This window comes from Acinonyx jubatus, chromosome B4, assembly GCF_027475565.1.
Source record: "Acinonyx jubatus isolate Ajub_Pintada_27869175 chromosome B4, VMU_Ajub_asm_v1.0, whole genome shotgun sequence".
In the NCBI taxonomy this organism is placed as follows: domain Eukaryota; kingdom Metazoa; phylum Chordata; class Mammalia; order Carnivora; family Felidae; genus Acinonyx; species Acinonyx jubatus.
The window spans coordinates 133,944,356-133,964,993 of NC_069387.1; the positions used below are offsets into that span (position 1 = coordinate 133,944,356).

Sequence of the window (20,638 nt, forward strand, 5' to 3'; positions counted from 1 at the left end):
CCGGCAGGTTGCCCGCGTTCAAACCTCAGCTCTGCCGGTTAATACTGGCGAAACCGTACGCAAGATATTTAGCCTGGCCGTGCTTCCATTTTCTCACCTGTAAAATGGGGATTACGGAAGTCCCTCTCTCCTGGGGTGGTTGTGAGGGTTGAATATGCTGTTTTCTAAGTGCCCTAACATGTTGTTTGTTACTATTGCTGTCGCCTGAGGCCGCACAGCAAGTGCCCGGCGCTGGGGCTCTGAACGGGCTCTGCCTGGGCCAGTGCGTGTGCTTCCCCCGTCTGTACTTCCTGGGTCTCAGGCTCGGAAAGTTGGCGACGCGGCCCCAGCACCCCTCGTCTCCATCAGGACCTGACGCGGCCCCCACCGGGGCTTTCTGTGGTGACTTCGGAGGCGCTGCACTCATACCTTCCCGTCCCAGGATCTGCCGTAAGAGGTCGTTTACAACAGAGACCTCAAGGGCCTAATTAAGACGTTCTGGGACTTTGTGGAAAGATCTGCCTTCCCGCAGTCATTCATTCACTCAGCACCTCATAATGCGCAGACACTGGGCTGAACAGATGGGGACCCACTGAAAATGCTGCCCTGCCTCCCAGGTGCCTCCCAGGGCCACCGCCATCCAGCAGGCTCCTGGGCCACCGCCTGGTGGCCTCTTGTCCAGCAGCAGCACCGGTGGGGACTTGCTCGGGGCTGCGGGCCACCTCTTGGCCACCCCTCTGCCCCCATTCCTCTCCTCTGCCCCCTTGCTGTCCTGCGAGCACACGCCGAGCCTGCCTCGGGCGTCTCAGGGAATTCTCCACAGTACCTGCACCCTTCCGTGTGTCTGCTCCAATGTCACCTCTCCGGGAGCATTTCCTGACCCTCTCTGTACAACGGCATCTCCCTGGTCCCTGACACTCACCCGGCCTTAGTTTTCTTCACAGAACATGTCACCGGCTGACGAGCTGGTGATGTGTGTGTTCACTGCCTTCCCCTTTCTGGAAGGTGAACATGTGGCCTGGGCTCAGGTCTGTCCCTTGTTGTACCTCCAGCTCAGAGCAGTGCATAGTAAACACCTGCGGCACGGAGCCGGTGGCTATGCGGAGGGCAACAAGTGTTTCCTGAGCACCTACTGTGTGCCGAGCACTCTGCTCAGCACAGAGACACCAGCTAGCCCCAACGTGGTCCCCGACACCAAGGTTCCCACAGTCTAGTGGGGAAGAAAGGCCTGTCTGCTAACGTGCCAGCAAATCAGTGTGGCAGGGACGGGAAGACGGGTGTGAAGGCCGTGCTCACTGCCAGCCTGGACTGGCCGGACGACAGGGACAGTCCAGATGCCGTGGAATGCATGTTTATAATCCGCACACATGTCAAAACCTTCGTCATTCCCCTCATCTCGGTCTTTGGCCTCCCAGAATGAAGACTCCTACTTTTATTGGAGTCAAGTAGATGTTGTTTCAATTCCTGGCTCCAACCTCTGCGAGACATGTGGCTTTGGGTAAGTTTCTCCCTGTCTCGGACCTTCAGTTTCTCCATCTGTGAAATGGGAACCCGAATGCCTACCTGGGCGGGTCCTGTGAGGGTTGAAACAAAGGAGGCCACGGATGTAATCCGTCCGGTTCACTGCCTACACGTAACGTGAAGCCTTTTGTTCACTCAGCAAATGCATATTGATCACCGATTGCATGTCAAGCACTGTGGTGGCCGTCTGAGTTACTTGGATGATTTGGGAACAACTCAGCCCTACGGTCTCCTAGGATCACAAGTCCACACACGCTTGTACCGGGAGGGGAACGGGCCGGTGGCAGATCTCCCCGAAGATCTGAAGGCGTGTGGAAGGCCCGAGTGCTTAAGAAAGACCAGAGCCTGGGTAGGAGTTCACTGGTCAAAGGGCCTGGACTGGCAGTCCGGGCAAAGGAACAGAATGTGCAAAGACATGAAGAACACTGGCTGGAGTGTGAAGGGAGGAGGTGAGGTGGGCACAGCCAGTGCGGAGCCGGGGCCCGCAGGCCGGGCGGGCAGGACGGGGGCTGGTCCTAAGGACGGAGAGGATGCTCTGATCAGGGTGCATGCTGAGATCACCACGCAAGGTCAGACGTCGAAGATAGACAGTGAGGTGAAAAGTACAGTTGCAGAAATGTATGTAGAGAATGAACCCATTTCTGGGCGGGGGGGGGGGGGGGGTTGGTTCCAGATTCTGATTGCTTTGAAATAAATACCTGAACCCGGGGACACATGCCTGACCCGGCAGAGACGGTGTCTGGAGGGGGAGCCGTTGGCCGAAGGAGAACCCGTCCTCAGGTCATGCCCCTGCCTCACCCGGGGGTGTCTGTGCCTGCCTTCCTCACCACAGTCGGGCAGAAGAGATGTCTCTTATTGGGTCATGATGAATGATTTCCTCAGTTCTTCATGGTCTTGGACCTGAGCCGTGGGGGCACAACTAACTCACCTGGCTTTGTGGTTGTCTGTAAACCTGAGCTGAGTGCTGAGACGGCCTCGCGTGGCTACAAAATTGCCAGGCAAACAACAGCAGCGGCTGTAATAGTAATTTTAGGCCAACCCAAGGTGGGTTTTCCATTATTGATGAGGAGAGATGCTCAGGAATTTCTCACGAATAGGGACTCAATAAAATAAGTAAGGTGACTGTCCCTTCCCGCTCAAAAATCAAGGCGCACACTCGGTCTCATTACTATACACCTGTGAGGACGACAAGCAAATCCCCAGTGATCCCAGAACTAACCTGCACCCTAGTACGGATCATGTAAACCCTGGCAATTAGAGATTCACTTCTTTGTCTCAACCCTAGATTACAAATTCTTGGCACGATAGAGCGGGTGGCAGTGAATGCTCATTGACTCGGTTCATTATGTAATTATTCAAAATAAAGATCATTAGGAAATATGGCACGTGTGTGCACCGTAACCAAGCTGCACAGGCGAACAGGGGTGCCAGCACAGAGCCTGGCTCCCCCTACGCCCCCTCGCTGGGAAAGGTGAGCAGAGGAGAGAGGTGGAGGCAGAGGCCAGAGAAAGGAGGCTGGCTTGCGACGGAACGGGTGAGTTGGCCCCCTGGGTGAAGATGGCAGAGGGGTGCTGGCCGTGAACCCCTCCGGGCCACCCTGGTGACAAGCAGGGAACGCTTGCTCCCAGTGACCCTCTGCTTCCCCTCCTGCCCTCTCACCCCCTCACCCTCTCGCCTACCCGTTCCTGCACACCCTGGGGCCTCCACCCTGCCTTGCAGCTACTACAGTCGGCTTATTAAATTGACCTTCCCCCTTTCACTGCTCCTTTACTTCTCAACACGGAAACAGCTTAGGTCATTTTCTGCCTGCCTCTGTGTTTAAATGGCTGCCGTTTCCCCCGTCTTACCCATTACAGCTTCCACATGCAACCCACCCTAGCAATCTGTGAGCTTTTCCCTAAAGCCCATGACCATGACCTGTCCACCACCTGCCTGGGGCAAGCTCCCTCCCCTATTGTTTGCTCCTTCCTTTTTCTGGCCAGCACTTGCTGGGGGTTTAAGATTCGGTTCAGGGGCCACCTCCTCCAGGAAGTCCTCCTTAGTGGGGTCTTTTCCCCGTGCCCTCATGGCATGCTGTCGTTCCTTCTACAACAGGCAACCCCATGTGTCTGAACTATCTGTTTACCATCTGTGTCTTAGACTGGACTGGGGCCCCCTCTTTCATCTCCAGCCTTTAGCAGAAATTCCAGCAGATCGTGAGTGCGTGCTACTTGTCTGCCGAGTGAATGGGTGGCGCGGATAGGATGGACGAATGCGCATCCCGAATTCCTCGTTAACTCCCTGACCCGCCCCTCTCCTTCCACATTTCTCCAAAGCCTTCGAGAGGCAGAAGGCAGACCCGGCAAAGCGGGAGCAGGGGAGGACCTCAGGGCTGGGAGGGGATTGCAGAGTTAAGCCCGAGCCCCCCTCCCCAGGAAGGGGAGAAGGGGTGAACCTGAGTCCACGGCGAGGGGCGCTGGGTCCCGTGAAGCGCAGGGCATGCCGGGGCTCCAGGAGTCCCAGCCGGTGGGGCTGGATGGCTGGGAGCAAGGTGGGGTGGGGGGTGTCCAGATAAGCCAAGCAGTAGATAGGTCATAATTTACCCGGAAGGCTTCCTTCAGTCTCTGGGGGAAGCGCTTCACGCACTCTTCAGCGGTTACAAAGTAGCCGTCCAAGTTACTCTTCGAAAGAACCGGAGTCTGCGATGGAGCCCCTTCTGGCCCATTCCTCCGAGCGTCTGAAACAATGACAAACCGGAAGCCTTCCGTTAATGGCGCGTCCACGTCTTTCGATCTGGGCACTGGATTTCTTTCTGTCCCAAATCCCGTCGGGATACTCGACAGCGGTAAGCCTTGCGACGCGAACGTAGCACTAACTCTGTGATGGGCTGGGTTCTTTTCCTTCAGTTTCCTAGAAATTCTACCCTTGCAGAAAGAAGGCGCTGTCTAGACTGCGGGGCCAGGCTCTTGTCCAGCACATGGCGACCGCCTCGCCTCGCACACTCCCTCGTCTCCCCGCCCTGCCCTTCCTACAGGACCGGGCTGTATCTCACTGATCTCTCCATTCTTGGGGGCAGAGGAGGAGAATCCCCTGCCTGGCTTCGGTTCCTAGAATCGTGTCCTAAACAGAGCAATGCGGAAGTCAGTCGATGTTTGTTAATTCACAGGCCACATGTCTGCCGGACACTGTAGGAGGAGCCTTCAGGTATGTGTTGGTCCTCCCAACAAACAACCTTAAGAGGTAGATTCTCTTCTTGTGCCTCGTTTATACACAAGGAAATCCGTTATTACGTCCATCTTACATACGAGGAGATGGGGGCTCGGGGGCTCCCCGGCTTCCCCAAGGTCACAGAGCTCATGGAGCCCGTCAGGCTCCAGAGCCCAGCAGCCTAACTACTGCGTTATGGCCTCTCTCCCCTAAAACTGAGGAAGACACTGTAATCTCTGCTTTAAAACCAACCCAGGGGCGCCCGGGTGGCCCTGTCGGTGCACAAGTTGCACCCATGAGTCTGCGGGATGGATGGTGGGCGGGGCACCTGCAGCTCGTGGGCACCCTATGGCCCAGTCTCGAACCTGGCTTCTGCCTCGCCTCCACCTGGGCCTGCTGCTTACCTCCCCCTCTGCCACCCCGGGTCCCCGGCCTGGGGCCGGCCCAGAGCCGAGGTCTCTACCCCCACCCCTGCCAGCGTCTGGCCATGTGGGGACACAGGCAGTGGTGCGGGACAGATGCAGGGAAGAGGAGGAGGGGGACAGTGGGGGGAAAGGAGCGGGGCAGGGAGGAAGCCAAGAGCATTCAGTGACTACTGAGTCAAATTCCCACTCAGCCGCCGACTCACTACTCTGGGACCGCGGGCAAGTGACTGACTCACCCTGCGCCCCAGTTTCCTCACCTGAAAGACAAGTTCAGCCGGCACACTGGGAGCGCTAAGATAAATGTGAAAACCTTTTCCTTCTTTTTATCTTCCTTCAAAAGTGTCAAAACGTATACCCAAGGGGTCAAAACGGTACATTCTATGGCTTCTCGAATTGCCTGTTTCTCATGTGGGCACGCCCTCTCTCCCCTAGGACAGGCCTGTCAGCTGATACTCTGGTGTGGCCACACAGATGGTTGACCTTCTCATTTTCCTGGTGAGGAGTCCCGGCTGCCAGTTTCTCTCGGGGAGGCCCACTGCACAGCCCTGTCATCTCCCAGACCGAACGCGGGGGAGACGGCAAAATGCAAACAGGGCTTCTGGGTTCTGCCCTGTCCAGCCTGCGCTGCATTTGCAGCAAAAAAGGAAGCGTATTCTGTCAACGTATTTGTGGGATTACTGTGGCCTTTCTAGAGGGCTTCTCTGTCCATCTAAACTCTGGCAAGAGTGGATGCGAGGGGGAGGATGACCCAGCTGCTCGTCCTCTCCCTGCCAGGTGTGTAGACCGGAGAGCAGAATCCGAGCAGGTGGCAGACAGGAGGACCCAGCCTCCAGGCTTGACTGCACCGTGTACGACAGATTTCCTGGCAACCGCTGGGGGCAGGGCGAGGGGAGGGACCGCGGCTCAGCGATCCTGGGCATGTCCCCGCATCTCTTAGGGTCTCTGTGTCCTTATCTACCAAAAAGGAGAAGGAACACCCGCCTTGCTGATGCCTGGGTGTCACTAATCACAGAGAGGCAGCATCTGTTTTTAGGAGGAAAATCTTAAAGGACATGAAGCGTGATTGAAGGAGCATAGGCTCTGGAGCAAATTTTAGAAGCTGTTTGTGCTCTGAGTTTGTAGAAGGCTCCGTCAGGCAAAATTCTGCACTCACAGTTTGGTTTAGTGCAAAGAAAAAGGCCGAAACACAGTCAGATGAAGCTAAACAAGAATGTCTGTTTCCAGTCTTAGAACACACGCTGTCTCGGCACCTCAGCTCACACTACCTCACCCCAGTGGCCTCACGGCCGCGCTCGCAAAGACTGGCGTCGCCACCGGTGGGAAACGCGTCCCGGCAGGGCCTGCGCCGGCGATTAGCTACCTCCAAGGCCTGCCGCCAAGTCCAGGTAGCTCGTCCCTCCTTTCTCATGTCCTACTTCTGCAGTGAGCGGAGCATACTGGTCATCATCCACGGGCATTCCGCGATTTCCCGGTACCTGGCGAGGAAGGAAGCGAGGAAAAAGGCAGTCGAGCGGTCCCGGGGTCCCGGCTGACCGAGGCCCTCCAGACCCACGGTGGGCTTGGACCCATGGTCCCTGCGCTCTGGCCTGTGATTGTTACTCATGTGTCTCCACCCACAGGCTCCCTACAGGCGGGGCCCAGGTGTCCTGACTCCCTGGGCGAGATGTGTTTGTTGAGCGAGCGAGCGAACAAAGGGGTAAGTGGGCTCGCACGCAGCCTTGGGCTCAGCGGGCATGGCCCCGGAGGCTGCAGTCAGCACTGCAAACCTTTCCAAAGGCCATGCCATCCAAGGTATCCAAACTCGCATCTACTGTGACTGCGGTGGTTTCGGCTCTCATTAGTTAGATTTATATTCACACACATCCTAGGAAACACAAACCAAATAAAGCAGGGTGGCTGCATTCTGTGGAGAAAGCTAAGGGGGGAAAGGGATAGGGGATGGGATGAGATAGTACTCATCATCACCATCATCATCACCACCATCATCAATATCACCACCATCACCGCCATCACCATCACCATCACCACCATCACCACCCCACCATCGTCATCACCATCACCACCATCACCACCACCATCATCAATATCACCACCATCACCACCATCGTCATCACCATCACCACCATCACCACCATCATCATCAATATCACCACCATCACCACCATCATCATCAATATCACCACCATCACCACCACCATCATCAATATCACCACCATCATCGCCATCACCATCACCACCATCACCACCATCGTCATCACCATCACCACCATCACCACCATCATCCTCAATATCACCACCATCACCACCACCATCATCAATATCACCACCATCATCGCCATCACCATCACCACCATCACTACCATCATCAATATCACCACCATCACCACCATCATCATCAATATCACCACCATCATCGCCGTCACCATCACCACCACCATCATCATGCTTATTGCCTGCTACGTGCCAGGACTGTGCTGAGGTCTTTACAGATACAGAGCCTTCTGCCCCGGCCTCTTCACACTAGAGCTGCAGAATGTAAACCCACTTAGCTGCAGCAGGGTGCCTACAACTTGTGTGCAGTGCCTGGCTCCTTCTGTCTGGGTGCCGTCCTTCTTGGTGTGTAGGACTAGGACCCAGGGAGCTGGCACCATTGCCTTGCTCTTATTCTCACTATCAGTGCCAGTAATGAACTGAATGGGACTGTGGCTCGCTGTATCTGCACCAGCCCAGTTGGTCAGGCCCTGGCCGTGGCTTGGCTCGTGTGTGTGGGTTAAAGTAAACAAGCCGCGGGATGTATTTGGTGCAGCATTGGAAGCAGAGTGGAAAGGGAAGGGAATGCAGGTGTTGTGGTATTGTCTGCAGGGGCTCGGTGGAGAGCAGCGCCGGATGCCAAGGCTGTCCCCAAAGGCCTGCCTGGGGACCTGGGCAGGCAGCGCTGGCTGGGAATTCTGACAGCTCCGCGCCATCTGCACAGGCACCCCGTCCCAGCTCTGCGGAGGAGACTGGCCCAGCACAGGACGACACGAGGGTTTCGATGGAAAGCTGCAGCCCACGCAGAAGCACCCAAGCGGCAGGGGGACTCTGAAACGGATAGATTGGTCGCCTTCTTTGAAAAATAACTTTATATTTTGAAAACAATTACACATGAATTATTCATTGCAAATTCCTCCTGCTCAGTCCTTTCATAAAAACATATGTAGCGGATAGTAAGGAAATGTCTGTAGGCAAATGTTTTGCAGCCTGGAGGCTTGTGAGGCACCAGGGAGGCTGGGCATGCCTTCAGCAGCCTGTCCTGGGGTTGTAGGCGTGCCCTCCCCTGCGGGCACAGAGCATCACAGAGGACGGGAAACCCGGAGGGTGTGATCACTAGAAGAGGCACTAAGCACTTTCCAAACATGCGTGTCTCTAGAGCCTCCCCTTTGCACACTCTCTTTTCTGGGAGGAACACAGCAGCAAATCAGCTAGATTTATCATGACGCTCGGAGGCAATGTGCCAAACAGCGTAAGCCCAAACTGCAGCATTTACAAGGCAGGTTTCAAAACGTTTAACCATTCAAGCCAAGTCCTTTGGTCTTTTCTAGGAGGCATCTCATGAAATGAGTTCCTCAAAGAGTGACAAGCCATGGTCTGGCACATTCTGATTCACAGAATTGTCACTTCTGCTGTCCCTGGGATGTCCCTTAGATCGCAGACTGGTTCTTCCACAGGAGGCCATGTCGTTCCACGGGACCCCTGCTGGCTCTCTCGGTGAAGACAGGTGCTCCCCAAGGGGTGCCCACAGCAAGAAGCTGGGTGAGGGACTTGGTCTTTCCAAGCCCGGCCACTGCAGAGCATCCGGGGATAGAAACATCACCAGTCTCTCCATGTGAGTCACGCTGGTCTGCTATGGCTCTCTGCACCCTCTTCTTGGTGGTTGCTCCGGCGAGAATATATACCGCTAACTTTTCACAGTCTATTTGGAGCTCACAGCGAACCACCTCACATAAAATGAAGAACCCTAGCAACCACACAGGCCCTACCCTGCCCCCTGTCCTCTAAGCTACAGGCCTACATATGTTATTAACCCAAGACAATGTTATAATGTTTGCTTGAAGCACTCAGGTGCATGTTTTTTAACGATGAAAAACCAGGCTTCTGTATTTCATCAGCTAAGTACCATTTCCAACGTTCCTTATTCCTTCTTGGTCATCTGAGCTCCACCTAGCATCAGACGCCTTCAGCATTTCTTACAGCCAGGATCTGCCTGCAGTGAATCACCGCAGTCCGGAGCGGCTCAGATAAAAGCCCCCGGCATGAGAACACTGCTGGCAGGAGGTGTTCCGGAGACGGTGGCTCAGGTGCGAGAGTTCAGGCTGGCGAGCGTCTGGAACAGAGACTCAGCACTGACGGTCTGACGACAAGGGCAAGGGCTGGCCTCACCGCCCTACACACGCCTTCCTGACTCCAGGTAGTAAGGGAAGCTTCCCAGGCTTCCGTCGAGAAAGAGAAGCCGGGCCTTCTCTTTCGTTGAGAAGGAGAATTTGACTGACGAGCTACCGGGCGTCGGCCACCGTGCCAAGCGACTTTTGTGCGTTATTTTATTTAAACTTCACAATGCTCCGTCTCACAAATGAGGAGGTCAAAGTTCAGGGGGAAGGCTAAATCAGCCATCTGTTTCCTGAAAAGACACAGCTACAGCTGCTAGAGCCAAGGTGTCGCACGGGAGAGCCTGGACAGCATCAGCTTCAGCCTCGCCTTTTACAGACGAGGAGCCCGGAGGCCGGGGACACCTGGGAATAGTTTGCAGACACTCCAATAACTGCACTGGGGGTGACTGCCCAGGGACGCTTTAACCCACACACACAGCCCAGCACTGGCGACTGAGTCTGGACTCACGGTTGAGGCTTCCGGCTCTGTCAATAATGAGCAGTGGTGGTTTCTGCCGCACAGCCACACGCTGGCCAGTGGGTCACTCCCCATTCAAATGACACAGCCTGGGCAGTCTACGGAGGATGCCACTGAGGCTGGGTTTGAGAGTCCCCCAGCCTAGACGTACTACATGTTTGGAACAGGGTTGCAACGGGAACAGGGACTCTATGAGCCAGCTTCTGCATGACCAACCGTCCAAAGCCCGGCGGCTGACAAGGAAACAAGCATTTATTCTCACGCTCATGGCTCTGCGGGTCAAGTGCAGTCTGGCGGATGTAAGACGGATTTGGCTGGGTGTTTCTGATTCAGGCTGCGGGTCGACTGGCTTGGCATCGGGCCGCAGGTTGGATTCCGGCCTGTTCCGCGTGCGTTCATTCTGGGGATCAAACTGAAGGGACACAGCTGCCCCGGGCAGGCCCTTCCACGGGCAGATCGCTGGAGCACCAGGCCAAGCAAAAGCACGCAGCAGATCTGAGGCTGCTGCTCAGGTCACGTCTGCCGCACGCCAGGTCAAGGAAAGCCACACGACCAAGCCCGACGCCCCTGGGTAAGGGAAGCATCCACTGAGATGGTGAACAACGGAGGAGCCAGGGTGAAGAGAGGGTAACGATAGGTGCGCGCCAGCTCTGAGGGCCTTTCCAGCTCTTTGCATCTATGAAATTCTATCAATTTGGTGGCAATGCTGTGACCACTGGAAACACGCCATGATCACAGTCCGACCACATCCCTGATCTAGAAATTTCTAGTCCATAAGGCTAGCTCTGTCTGGTCCACCTGATGTAACCCCACCCGTTCCCCCAGCCATGCGACTGCACTGCTTTCTCACCAACAATCCTTCCTCCAACCTAGGGCCCAACCGCGGACCTTCAAGACAGAGCAATGGCTTGTCAACAGCGACCCCAAGTTGTGAAACCATAGGTTTTCTTTTCTCTTTTGCTGCGGGCATGATGATGACAATGATGATTTCGTTTAGATTTTTTAAAATATGTATTCCTGTAGAATCCAACAAGACTAGAATTGTGTTCCAATGGCTCAGAAGGACAAGATGCTGAACCAACACTAACCTTCAAAAACCATCAAATGAGACAGCCTCCGTCTGAGAATAAAAGATAAGGTGCTCTGATAGGTTTTCAACGTCAAGAGGAATTCCAGGCGTAATGAGTAAATCGACCAGACACGTACTTCTAGTGGCGAATACCCAGAACCCGGCTCATTTTTGCACACATGTGTAAAATCTTAGAGAGTTCTGTGGGCGGATGAGTAACAAATTGTGAAGACTGAAGACATGAGCAGACAAGCCACTCCTCCCTTAGAGGAGGCTGTTCTCAAGTCCTAGGGCCTGATCTGTTGTCCAAGGGGCAAGTGGACACAAGCTGTGAAACCCAGAGCTGAGGGTCGAGTGCAGTGGGCAGAGCCGACTCTGAATGACTGCACTCCCTTAGGCAACAAAAGGCTCTCCGTTCTCCCCTTCTGCACATCCTGGTATGCTCTCTCTCCATGATTCCAAAGCAGATACATTTCTAATACGTAAATTTAATGTAAGTCCAATTGTGATTGTAATAATGCATTTGGGGGACAAATGGGTAAAATTTATATGGAAAAATACAAACATAGCCTCAGAATAGCCTAAAAAACATAAAAAGGAAGAAAAAGGAGGAAAAATCAGTTTCACTAAGTTAAAAAAAAAAAACATATTGCATTGATACAGAAAAGATGTAAGACCAGTGTAACAGAATGGAAATTTCCAGACTTAGACTCTGGTATAATGAGAATTTCACAAGTGACAATCCAGTGGGAAAATACAGAAGAGCCCCATCTTATACCAAAAACAAACATTAATTCCATATAGACTAAGCATTTCATTAAAAAATAAAATGTAAAAATTCTTGTAAGAAAGTCTAGGAGATTATCTATAAAATATGGGAGGGAAACCTGGGGGCTAGAGGCATGAGAACTTATTAACCAAGACTACAAACCCAGCATCTATTTTTAAAAAAAGAAAAAAAGGAAGCCAGGAAGGAAGACAAATATATTTGGTTGTACAAAACTTAAAACATTTTAATGGCAAAAGATATAATGAAACAAAAAGACAAATGATAGGTTTTGAAAATATATTTGTAGGCCAGAGGACAAAGCATCGGTCCATTAATTAATTCACCAGATTATTTTGGACACCTGAAGGCCAGGAATTATCGAAGGCACTAAGGATACAAGAATGAACCCAAGGGCCAAGCCCTACTGAAAGGGTTTACATATGGTACGGAGTTCAATTATGTCCCCCCAAAAGATGTGCTAAAGTCTTTATAAAAAAAATTGTTTTTAATGTTTATTTTTGAGAGAGAGAGAGACAGAGACAGAGTGTGAGTAGGGGAGGGGAAGAGAGAGAGGGAGACACAGAATCCGAAACAGGCTCCAGGCTCTGAGCTGTCAGCGCAGAACCAAACATGGGGCTCGAACTCACGAACTGCAAGATCATGACATGAGCCAAAGTCGGACACCTGACCAACTGAGCCATGCAGGCGCCCCAAGATACGTTCAAGTCTTAACCCAGGTTCTCGTGAATGGACCTTGAATGGAAATAGGGTCTTTGCAGATGTAATCAAGCTATGATGAGGTCATACTGGACTAGGGTGGGCCCCCAAACCCTAGTAGGTGAATGGAATCCTTACTAGAGGGAACTCTGGACACAGACACACAGAGAGGACACAGCATGTAAAGACACAGAGACACAAAAGGAAGCAGTCAGATAATGGAGTAATGGCAGCTTCAAAGCCAAGGAATGCCAAGGAATGCCAAGGAATGCCAGCAACCATCAGAGGCTGGAACAGTCAAGGAAGGGAAGGATCCTCTTCTACAACCATCAGAGGGAGCCTGACTCTGTGGACACCTCGATTTCGGACATCTTGCTTCCAGGAGTATTCTCTGCGAGAGAATAAATTTCTGTTGTACTGAGCCATCTAGTTTGTGGTAATTTGTTACAAATCCCTAGGAAACTAATACACATATATGTGCTCATTTATTCTAATAACAATCCTATGGTGTAGCTACTCCTATGATTTCCATCTTAGGGATGAGGAAACTGAGGCATAAAGAGGTTTGCCCAAGGTCCCACAGGGATTTTTTAAAAGAATTTTCCATTTTAAATGGAAAATAAATAAATAAATATTTATTGGGGGGGGAGGGGCAGCGAAAGGGAGAGAGAGAATACCAAGCAGGCTCTGCACTGTCAGCAGAGAGCCCAACTTAGGTCTTGATCTCATGAAGCGGGAGATCATGACCTGAGCTGAAATCAAGAGTCAGATGCTTAACTGACTGAGCCACCCGGGCACCTGGGTCACACAAGTATTAAATAACAGAGCTGTGATTCCAGCTCCAGCAGTCTGGATCCAGAGTCTACATTTTAAACCATGACACTTGAATGCTTTCCAAAATTGACTGGGTTCATTTAAAAAATATCTATTGAGCACTTTTTTTTTAATGTTTATTTATTTTTGACCGAGAGAGAGAGCGAGCGCACGAGTGGGGGAGGGGCAGAGGGGGAGGGAGACACAGATTCTGAAACAGGCTCCAGGCTCTCAGCTGTCAGCACAGAGCCCGATGCAGGGCTCGAACTCAGAATGGTGAGATTATGACCTGAGCCACAGCCAGACACTTAACCGACTGAGCCACCCAGCCGCCCCAATCTATTGAGCATTTTTATGCTGGCCCCTGTTTTAGATGTTGGGGATAAGGCAGAGAATGAAAAAGACACAGATAACTGCCCTTGTTGAGCCCACAGTTGAGTGAGGGAGATGGGGCTACCAGTAAGCAGTGCCCTAGGAGAGAACCGGGCTGGAACTGGCCAAATGGGAAAGTGTCAGAGAAGAGTGGTAGGAGCTGGGAGGGCAGAGGCTGGGTTCTAATTAAGAGACATACAGGGGTACCTCAGTGGCTCAGTCAATTAAGCATCTGACTCTGATCTTGGCTCAGGTCATGATCTCACAGTTTGTGAGTTCAAGCCCCACATGGGGCTTGCGCTGACAGTGTGGAGCCATCTTGGGATTCATCTCGCCCTCTCTCTGCCCCTTCCCCACTTGCACTCTCTCTCTCTCTCTCTCGAAATAAATAAATAAACTTTAAAAAGAGAGAGAGAGAGAGAGAGAGAGAGAGAGAGAGAGAGAGACTTGCAGGGAAGAGAGTCACAAGGGTGAGAATCCAGAGAATAGGGGTAAACTGGAAATTCAAAGCATCTTATGAACACAGGATAAATAACGATATCTATAATAAACATCTCTTAAACATTAATAAGAGGGCAAAGGATGTAAATAGGCAACTCACAGGAGAAGAAATCCTAATATCAAGAAAATCACACATTTACTAGTAGTCAGGGAAATAAATACAAATTAAAGTTAAACTGAACTATTACTTTAAAACTATCAGACCAGCAAAAATTTAAAAGAGCTATAATGACTATTGTTAACAGAGGCTGGAGAAAAATATACTCTCATACATAGTTATTAGAAATAGGAAATGCTATAGTGTGGCTTTAGAAAGCAGACAATGCGTGCGCGTGAGTGTGTGTAATGTTAGACCAAGCAATCCTACTCCTGGGAATCTGCTCCACAGAAATAAAAACATCAGTATTAGAGACACATAAAGAAAGATAGTTTAAAGGGATTTTAGAAAGGAAAAGAGAAGTGAATGCCCATCAGAAAGGGAATGGTTGATGTTCGGTGTGTTGGAGCACCTTGTAGAAGGTCTATACTTCCATTGAGAACAAATAGAAAAGCCAGATAAAATACAGAAAAACATCTGTTTGAAGTACAGAGAGCTGCTGAGGCAACCAGGACCCCAAGGGACAACAGTCTGAGAGGAGGGGGCCCTCACTCAAGCATTCTGGGAGCAGGACAAGAGACTCAGGGCTGGATGTGGCTGGTGACCCAGGCAGACAGTCACTACCAGCAGGTGGAGAAGCCAACAGAACTTGTGATGAGCCCACGGGACCCCTGATACCAAAACCAGAGACTTGAATAGATTCCTTGTGAGAAGGAGTAGCAGAGAACTGAGCCCAACACTACTGGTTTCCCCCTCAAGATGTTTGCTGAGTTCAGAAGTTATGTGGAACAGAAAGCTAAGTATCAAGGTAGAAAGCTTCTAAAAAGCAGATGTGATTTTTTTTTTTTTTTTTTTGTCACTTTGTGGTCCTGACAAACAAAAGTTTAAAGTTCAGGATTTCTCAGAAGCAAAGGCTCAGAGAATAACCCAGATTCTGGGTTGCAAACTTTGGAGGCTATACTCTAGGAATAGGAATTTAAAAATAAAATCAAGTGGAGCCTTTAATCCAGCCTCAAATCGACTCAGTCCCTAACTAGATTAAGGTCATCAGTTTCCACTCTATCTGCCTAGCAAAGGAAATGGTACCACTATCTAGAGCCTCTCAATTTTCTTAACACAATATCTGGCGTTTAATAAAAATCTGTCTGGCACTCCCAGAGACAGAGCCATCTGACTCAAAATCAAGGGATAAAAAAGACAATAGAAGAAGATCCATAGGTGACACAGATACTGAATTAGCAGGAAAAAAGTTCTTTAAATAGCTATAATATGTTCAATAAAATACAGGTATACGTTGAGACAACAGAAGAAAAGACACAAATATGGAGTATATTAAAAATAACCAAATGGAAACCCCACAACTGAAAAAATACTAAAATTAAGAACTTATATGAATAAAATTAACCACAGATTAGAAAAAGCTGAACACAAGATTAATGAACTAGAAGACAGTGGAAAATTCTGGGGCTGACACCCTGAAAGAAAAATAGTGGAAAATGCATAAAAGAGTGAGATAGAAGTGAGATATTGTCAAAGGGTCTAACATCCATAATTGGAATCTAAGAAAGACAGAGAAAACTGGCATAAGTAGAAGGAAAAGAAATAATGGGTGGGCATTTTCCACAATTTATTTATTAAACACATCTACCTACAGATTCAAGAAGACTTGCAAACTCCAGCAGAATGCATTCAAAGAAAGTAATACCTTGACACATCTAGAAAACTGCTAAAACCCAAAGACCAAAAGAAAAATCCTAAAAACGTCTAGAGAAAATAAAAAGACACATTGCATTCAAATGTACAGCAGTAAGACTGATGGTTTATTTATCAACACAACTGATAGAAGGCAGAAGACAGTGGAATGATATCTTAAACATGCCAGGAGAGAGTAATTGCCAACCTAAAATGCTATTATCCCCAGCTAAAATATCTTTAAAATGTAAGTGTGAACTTCTGCTTCCAGGTTTAACATGTGAAGAGTTTAGAAGTCATCACTTCCATTGTTACAACAAGAAAAAGGATGAACATACTGAAAATCAGTAACTTTCTTAGAGCCATCAGAGAAATCTGACATCTGGAGAGACAGGTGAACACACACAATGACAGCCAAGATCAGCTAACCTGGAGCAGAAGCCACTATAGCCACAAACTGGTAAAAACATTTACGTGGTAATTTTGACAATCTGCTGCAGGCTAAGTGAGCATTAGTTTGAGACTGAGAAACTCCGGGGTGGGGAGGTGGGGGAGGGTCCAGTCTTTTTGAGGGGGAGGGGCACGCTTTCATGGATTTTACCACCAGGAATTCCACCAGGTTCTCAAGGTGAACCTTCCAAGGAAAAATCCCCTTCTGTGTCAGGTAAATTAAATCCAAAAGAAGTAAAAATAAGTAAGTAAAGTAAGTATAAAAAAAAGAAATGAGACATAAGAGTAGAAATGAATGAATGAAATAGAATATAGACAAATAGAGAAAATCAGTGAAAACACAGCTTGTTTTATAAAAACAATCAATCAGGGTGCCTAGGTGGCTCAGTCGGTTAAGTGTCCGACTTCAGCTCAGGTCATGAGTTCATGAGTTCAGCTCGGTTCATGAGTTCGAGCCCCACGTCAGGCTCTGTGCTGACAGCTCGGAGCCTGGAGCCTGCTTTGGATTCTGGATCTCTCTCTCTCTCTCTCTTTGCCCCTCCCTGCTTGTGCTCTCTCTCTTGCAAAAATAAATAAACATTACAAAATTTTAAAAATAAATAAATAAATAAAAATAAAAACGATCAATCAAATAAACAATAAACCTCCAGCTAAACTATTTGAGAAACAAAGAAAAGATTAAAGAATTATCAATACCAGGAGTAGAAAAGGAAGCCCTAGAAGGATCATACAGACATTTAAAGGATAATGAAGCATGAATCCATACTGATATAAATAAATGAGTAAGTTAATACATAGGACAGAAGATACAACTCTCCCACACAGAAGCATTCCAAATAGTTTCTGTAGATATTCTGCCCTTAAAGATATGGAGCATAATAATTCCCCACTCCTTCACTGTGGGCTGTGCATAGTGACTTTTTCCCGAAGAGTGCAGTATGGAAAGAGAAGGAAACGAGAGTACATATACAGTGGAGAAGCCTGACAGACACCTCAGCGAGGTGATCAAGGTCAATATCGACAGTGATCGGTCATATTGATGGCATATCCTCTGATCAGATGCGATCAGAGGGTACTTGACCTCTATGGTCTTCCTTCCAAAAACATTACCCTGCTCTAGTCATGAGGAAAATATCAGACAAATCCCAACAGAGTGACATTCTCAAAATATCTGGCCAGTAATCTCAAAACCGTCAAGGTCATCAAAAACGAGTTAAGTCTGAGAGAGAAACTGTCACAGCCAAGAGGAGCTAAGGAGATGTGACAATTAACTGTATGTGGGATCCTGGGTGGGGTCCTGGACCAGAAAACGGACCTGAGGTACCAACTAAGGAAAACGGAGTAAACCATGGAAACAGAGTTAGTTTCCAGCACACTCATGTTAGCAGAAGGACAAAAAGGAGGTCTTTACGCAGAATAAAAAGAAGCCCAGGTGCAAGCACAAAAACGTACGATGGAAGAACAAGAGAAGACTAGACCTGTAGATACATGTGACAGCTTATTAGCAATAATAATAATAATAACAACAATGTCTTGTGGGATTTAACTTACATATAAATTTAAATGTGTGACAACAATAACTCACAAAAGACAGGGATACCTGAAGTTGAAGCACTTTTTAAGTTTATTTATTTATTTTGAGAGAGACAGAGACATCATGAGTAGGGGAGGGGCTGAGAGAGAGGGAGAGGGAGAGAATCCCAAGCAGGCTCTGCACTGCAGGGCTTGAACCCACGAAGCCATGAGATTATGACCTGAGGCGAAACCAAGAGCTGGATGCTTAACTGACTGAGCCACCCAGACACCCTGAAATTAAAGCATTTTGAAATCCAGCATTGTTAGGGAAGTGGTAAACATAATAACCTATAGTTAACTACAAACTTTAAGATAAGGATGCATGTTGAAATTACTAGTGTAGCCTGTGTCTGAAGGACAGAAGAATGTTCTCACCAATAAGCTAACAGAGGGGGAAATGGACTAAAAGAAATAGCTGAATACTCTTTCTTTTTTAATTTTTTTTTAACGTTTATTTATTTTTGAGACAGAGAGAGACAGAGCATGAATGGGGGAGGGTCACAGAGAGAGGGAGACACAGAATCCGAAACAGGCTCCAGGCTCCGAGCGGTCAGCACAGAGCCCGACGCGGGGCTCGAACTCACGGACTGTGAGATCATGACCTGAGCTGAAGCCGGTGCTCAACCGACTGAGTCACCCAGACGCCCCTAGCTGAATACTCTTAAAAAAAGGTAAGAAGCTCCATGAGACAGCTGGTCAAATAGAAAAAAAAAAAAAAAAAAAAAAACTCAGATGATAGATATAAAACCAACAATATTAGTAATTAAATATAAAACAGGCAGGATACTTGAAATAGAAGACTGACTGTCACACCCACATCTTCTAAAATATCAACTATATGCTGCCTATAAGAGACTTACTTTTATTTCTTTTTTTAAAAAGATTTTATTTTTAAGTAATCTCTATACCCAACATGGGGCTCAAACTTACAACCCTGAGATTAAGAGTCACACATTGCACCGACTGAGGCAGCCAGGTACCCCAAGAGACTTACTTTAAATTAGGCACCCAGAGGGGCGCCTGGGTGGCTCAGTCAGTTAAGCGTCCGACTTCAGCTCAGGTCACGATCTCGCAGTCCGTGAGTTCGAGCCCCGCGTCGGGCTCTGGGCTGATGGCTCAGAGCCTGGAACCTGCTTCTGATTCTGTGTCTCCCTCTCTCTATGCCCCTCCCCCGTTCATGCTCTGTCTCTGTCTCAAAAATAAATAAACGTTAAAAAAATTTTTTTTAAATAAAAATAATAATAAATTAGGCACCCAGAACGTTTGAATTGAAAGGGCAGAAAAGCTTACATTGTGCAAACATGAATCAAAAGAAAGTCAAAGTAACTGTATCATCATCAGACAAAAATAGGCTTGAAGGCAAGTAGCATTGCTCAGTATCAAGAGTCATGTCATAATGATAAAGGAGGTGCAGCAATTCTAAATCTATGTGTACCCAGTAATTTAGTGTCAACTGAATAAAGTAAAAATCAGTAGAATAAAGAAGGATCTCACTAGACAAATCCAAAATGAGATGAGTGACTTTAACATACTTCTCACAATAGCTGATGGAATGAGCAGGCAACAATTTGATAAGGATACAGAAGTTCTGAAACACAATTAATGAAATCAACCTAATTGACATACTTAGAAAACTGAAGGACCACGATGGAGTACACATTCTTTTCATGGACGTATAGGACATTTACCAAAGTTGTCTATGTGTTGCGTCCTAATACAAGCCTCAATATATCTCAAAGGATTGGTTGAAGTCATTTAGGCTTTAGAATTTATTCTCTGATCACAATGGAATTGACTTTAGAATCAGTAATGGGGCACCTGGGTAGCTCAGTCGGTTGAGCCTCCGACTTTGGCTCAGGTCATGATCTCATGGTCTGTGAGTTTGAACCCCACGTTGGGCACTGTCCTGACAGCTGACAGCCTGGAGCCTGCTTGGGATTCTGTGTCTCCCTCTCTCTCTGATCCTTGCTGTTCATGCTCTGTTTCTCTCTGTCTCAAAAATAAATAAGCATTAAAAAAATTTTTTTTAATAAATAAATAATAAAATAAAATCAGTAATAAAAGGTAAATTAGAAAATCCCAACTGTGTGGAAATTAAACAATACACTTTTTTAATGCTCATTTTTGAGAGAGAGAGAGAGAGAGAGAGCGCACAGGGAAGGGGCAGAGAGAGAGGGAGAGTGAGAATCCTAAGCAGGTTCCGTACTGTCGGTGCAAAGCCTGACTCAGGGCTCAAACCCGTAACTGTGAGATCATGACCTGAGCTGAAGTTGGACACTCAACTGACAGAGCCACTCAGGCGTCCCTAAACAACACACTCCTTAAATAAACCGTTGGAAGAAGAAGAAATCACAAGGGAAGCTATAACATATTTTAAACTGAATGACAATGAATGAATGGTACACCCAAACTTGTGGATGTAGCTGAGCCTGTACCTAGAGGGCAATGTGTAGCCAACAATTCATACACGAGAGAAATGAAGGCTAAAAAGCAATGATTTCACATTCTATCTCAAGAAACGAGAAAAAGCAAAGCAAATTAAATCCCAATCAAGGAGCAGGAAAAAAAAGATCATTGACCTCACAGCA

General features: G+C 48.6%; 1 protein-coding gene across 7 annotated transcripts in view; it reads right to left on the minus strand.

Moving 5' to 3' along the window:
- Nucleotides 1-20,638, minus strand: part of EFCAB6 (EF-hand calcium binding domain 6) — a 245,050-nt gene that overhangs the window by 83,564 nt on the left and 140,848 nt on the right. For all 7 annotated transcript variants that reach the window (XM_053226905.1, XM_053226903.1, XM_053226901.1 and 4 more), the window contains 2 exons: nucleotides 6,472-6,586; nucleotides 4,083-4,216 (listed from right to left, as the gene is read on the minus strand). In XM_053226905.1, the coding sequence (XP_053082880.1) occupies nucleotides 4,083-4,216; nucleotides 6,472-6,586 (249 nt within the window). The remainder of the gene's footprint in view (nucleotides 1-4,082; nucleotides 4,217-6,471; nucleotides 6,587-20,638) is intronic.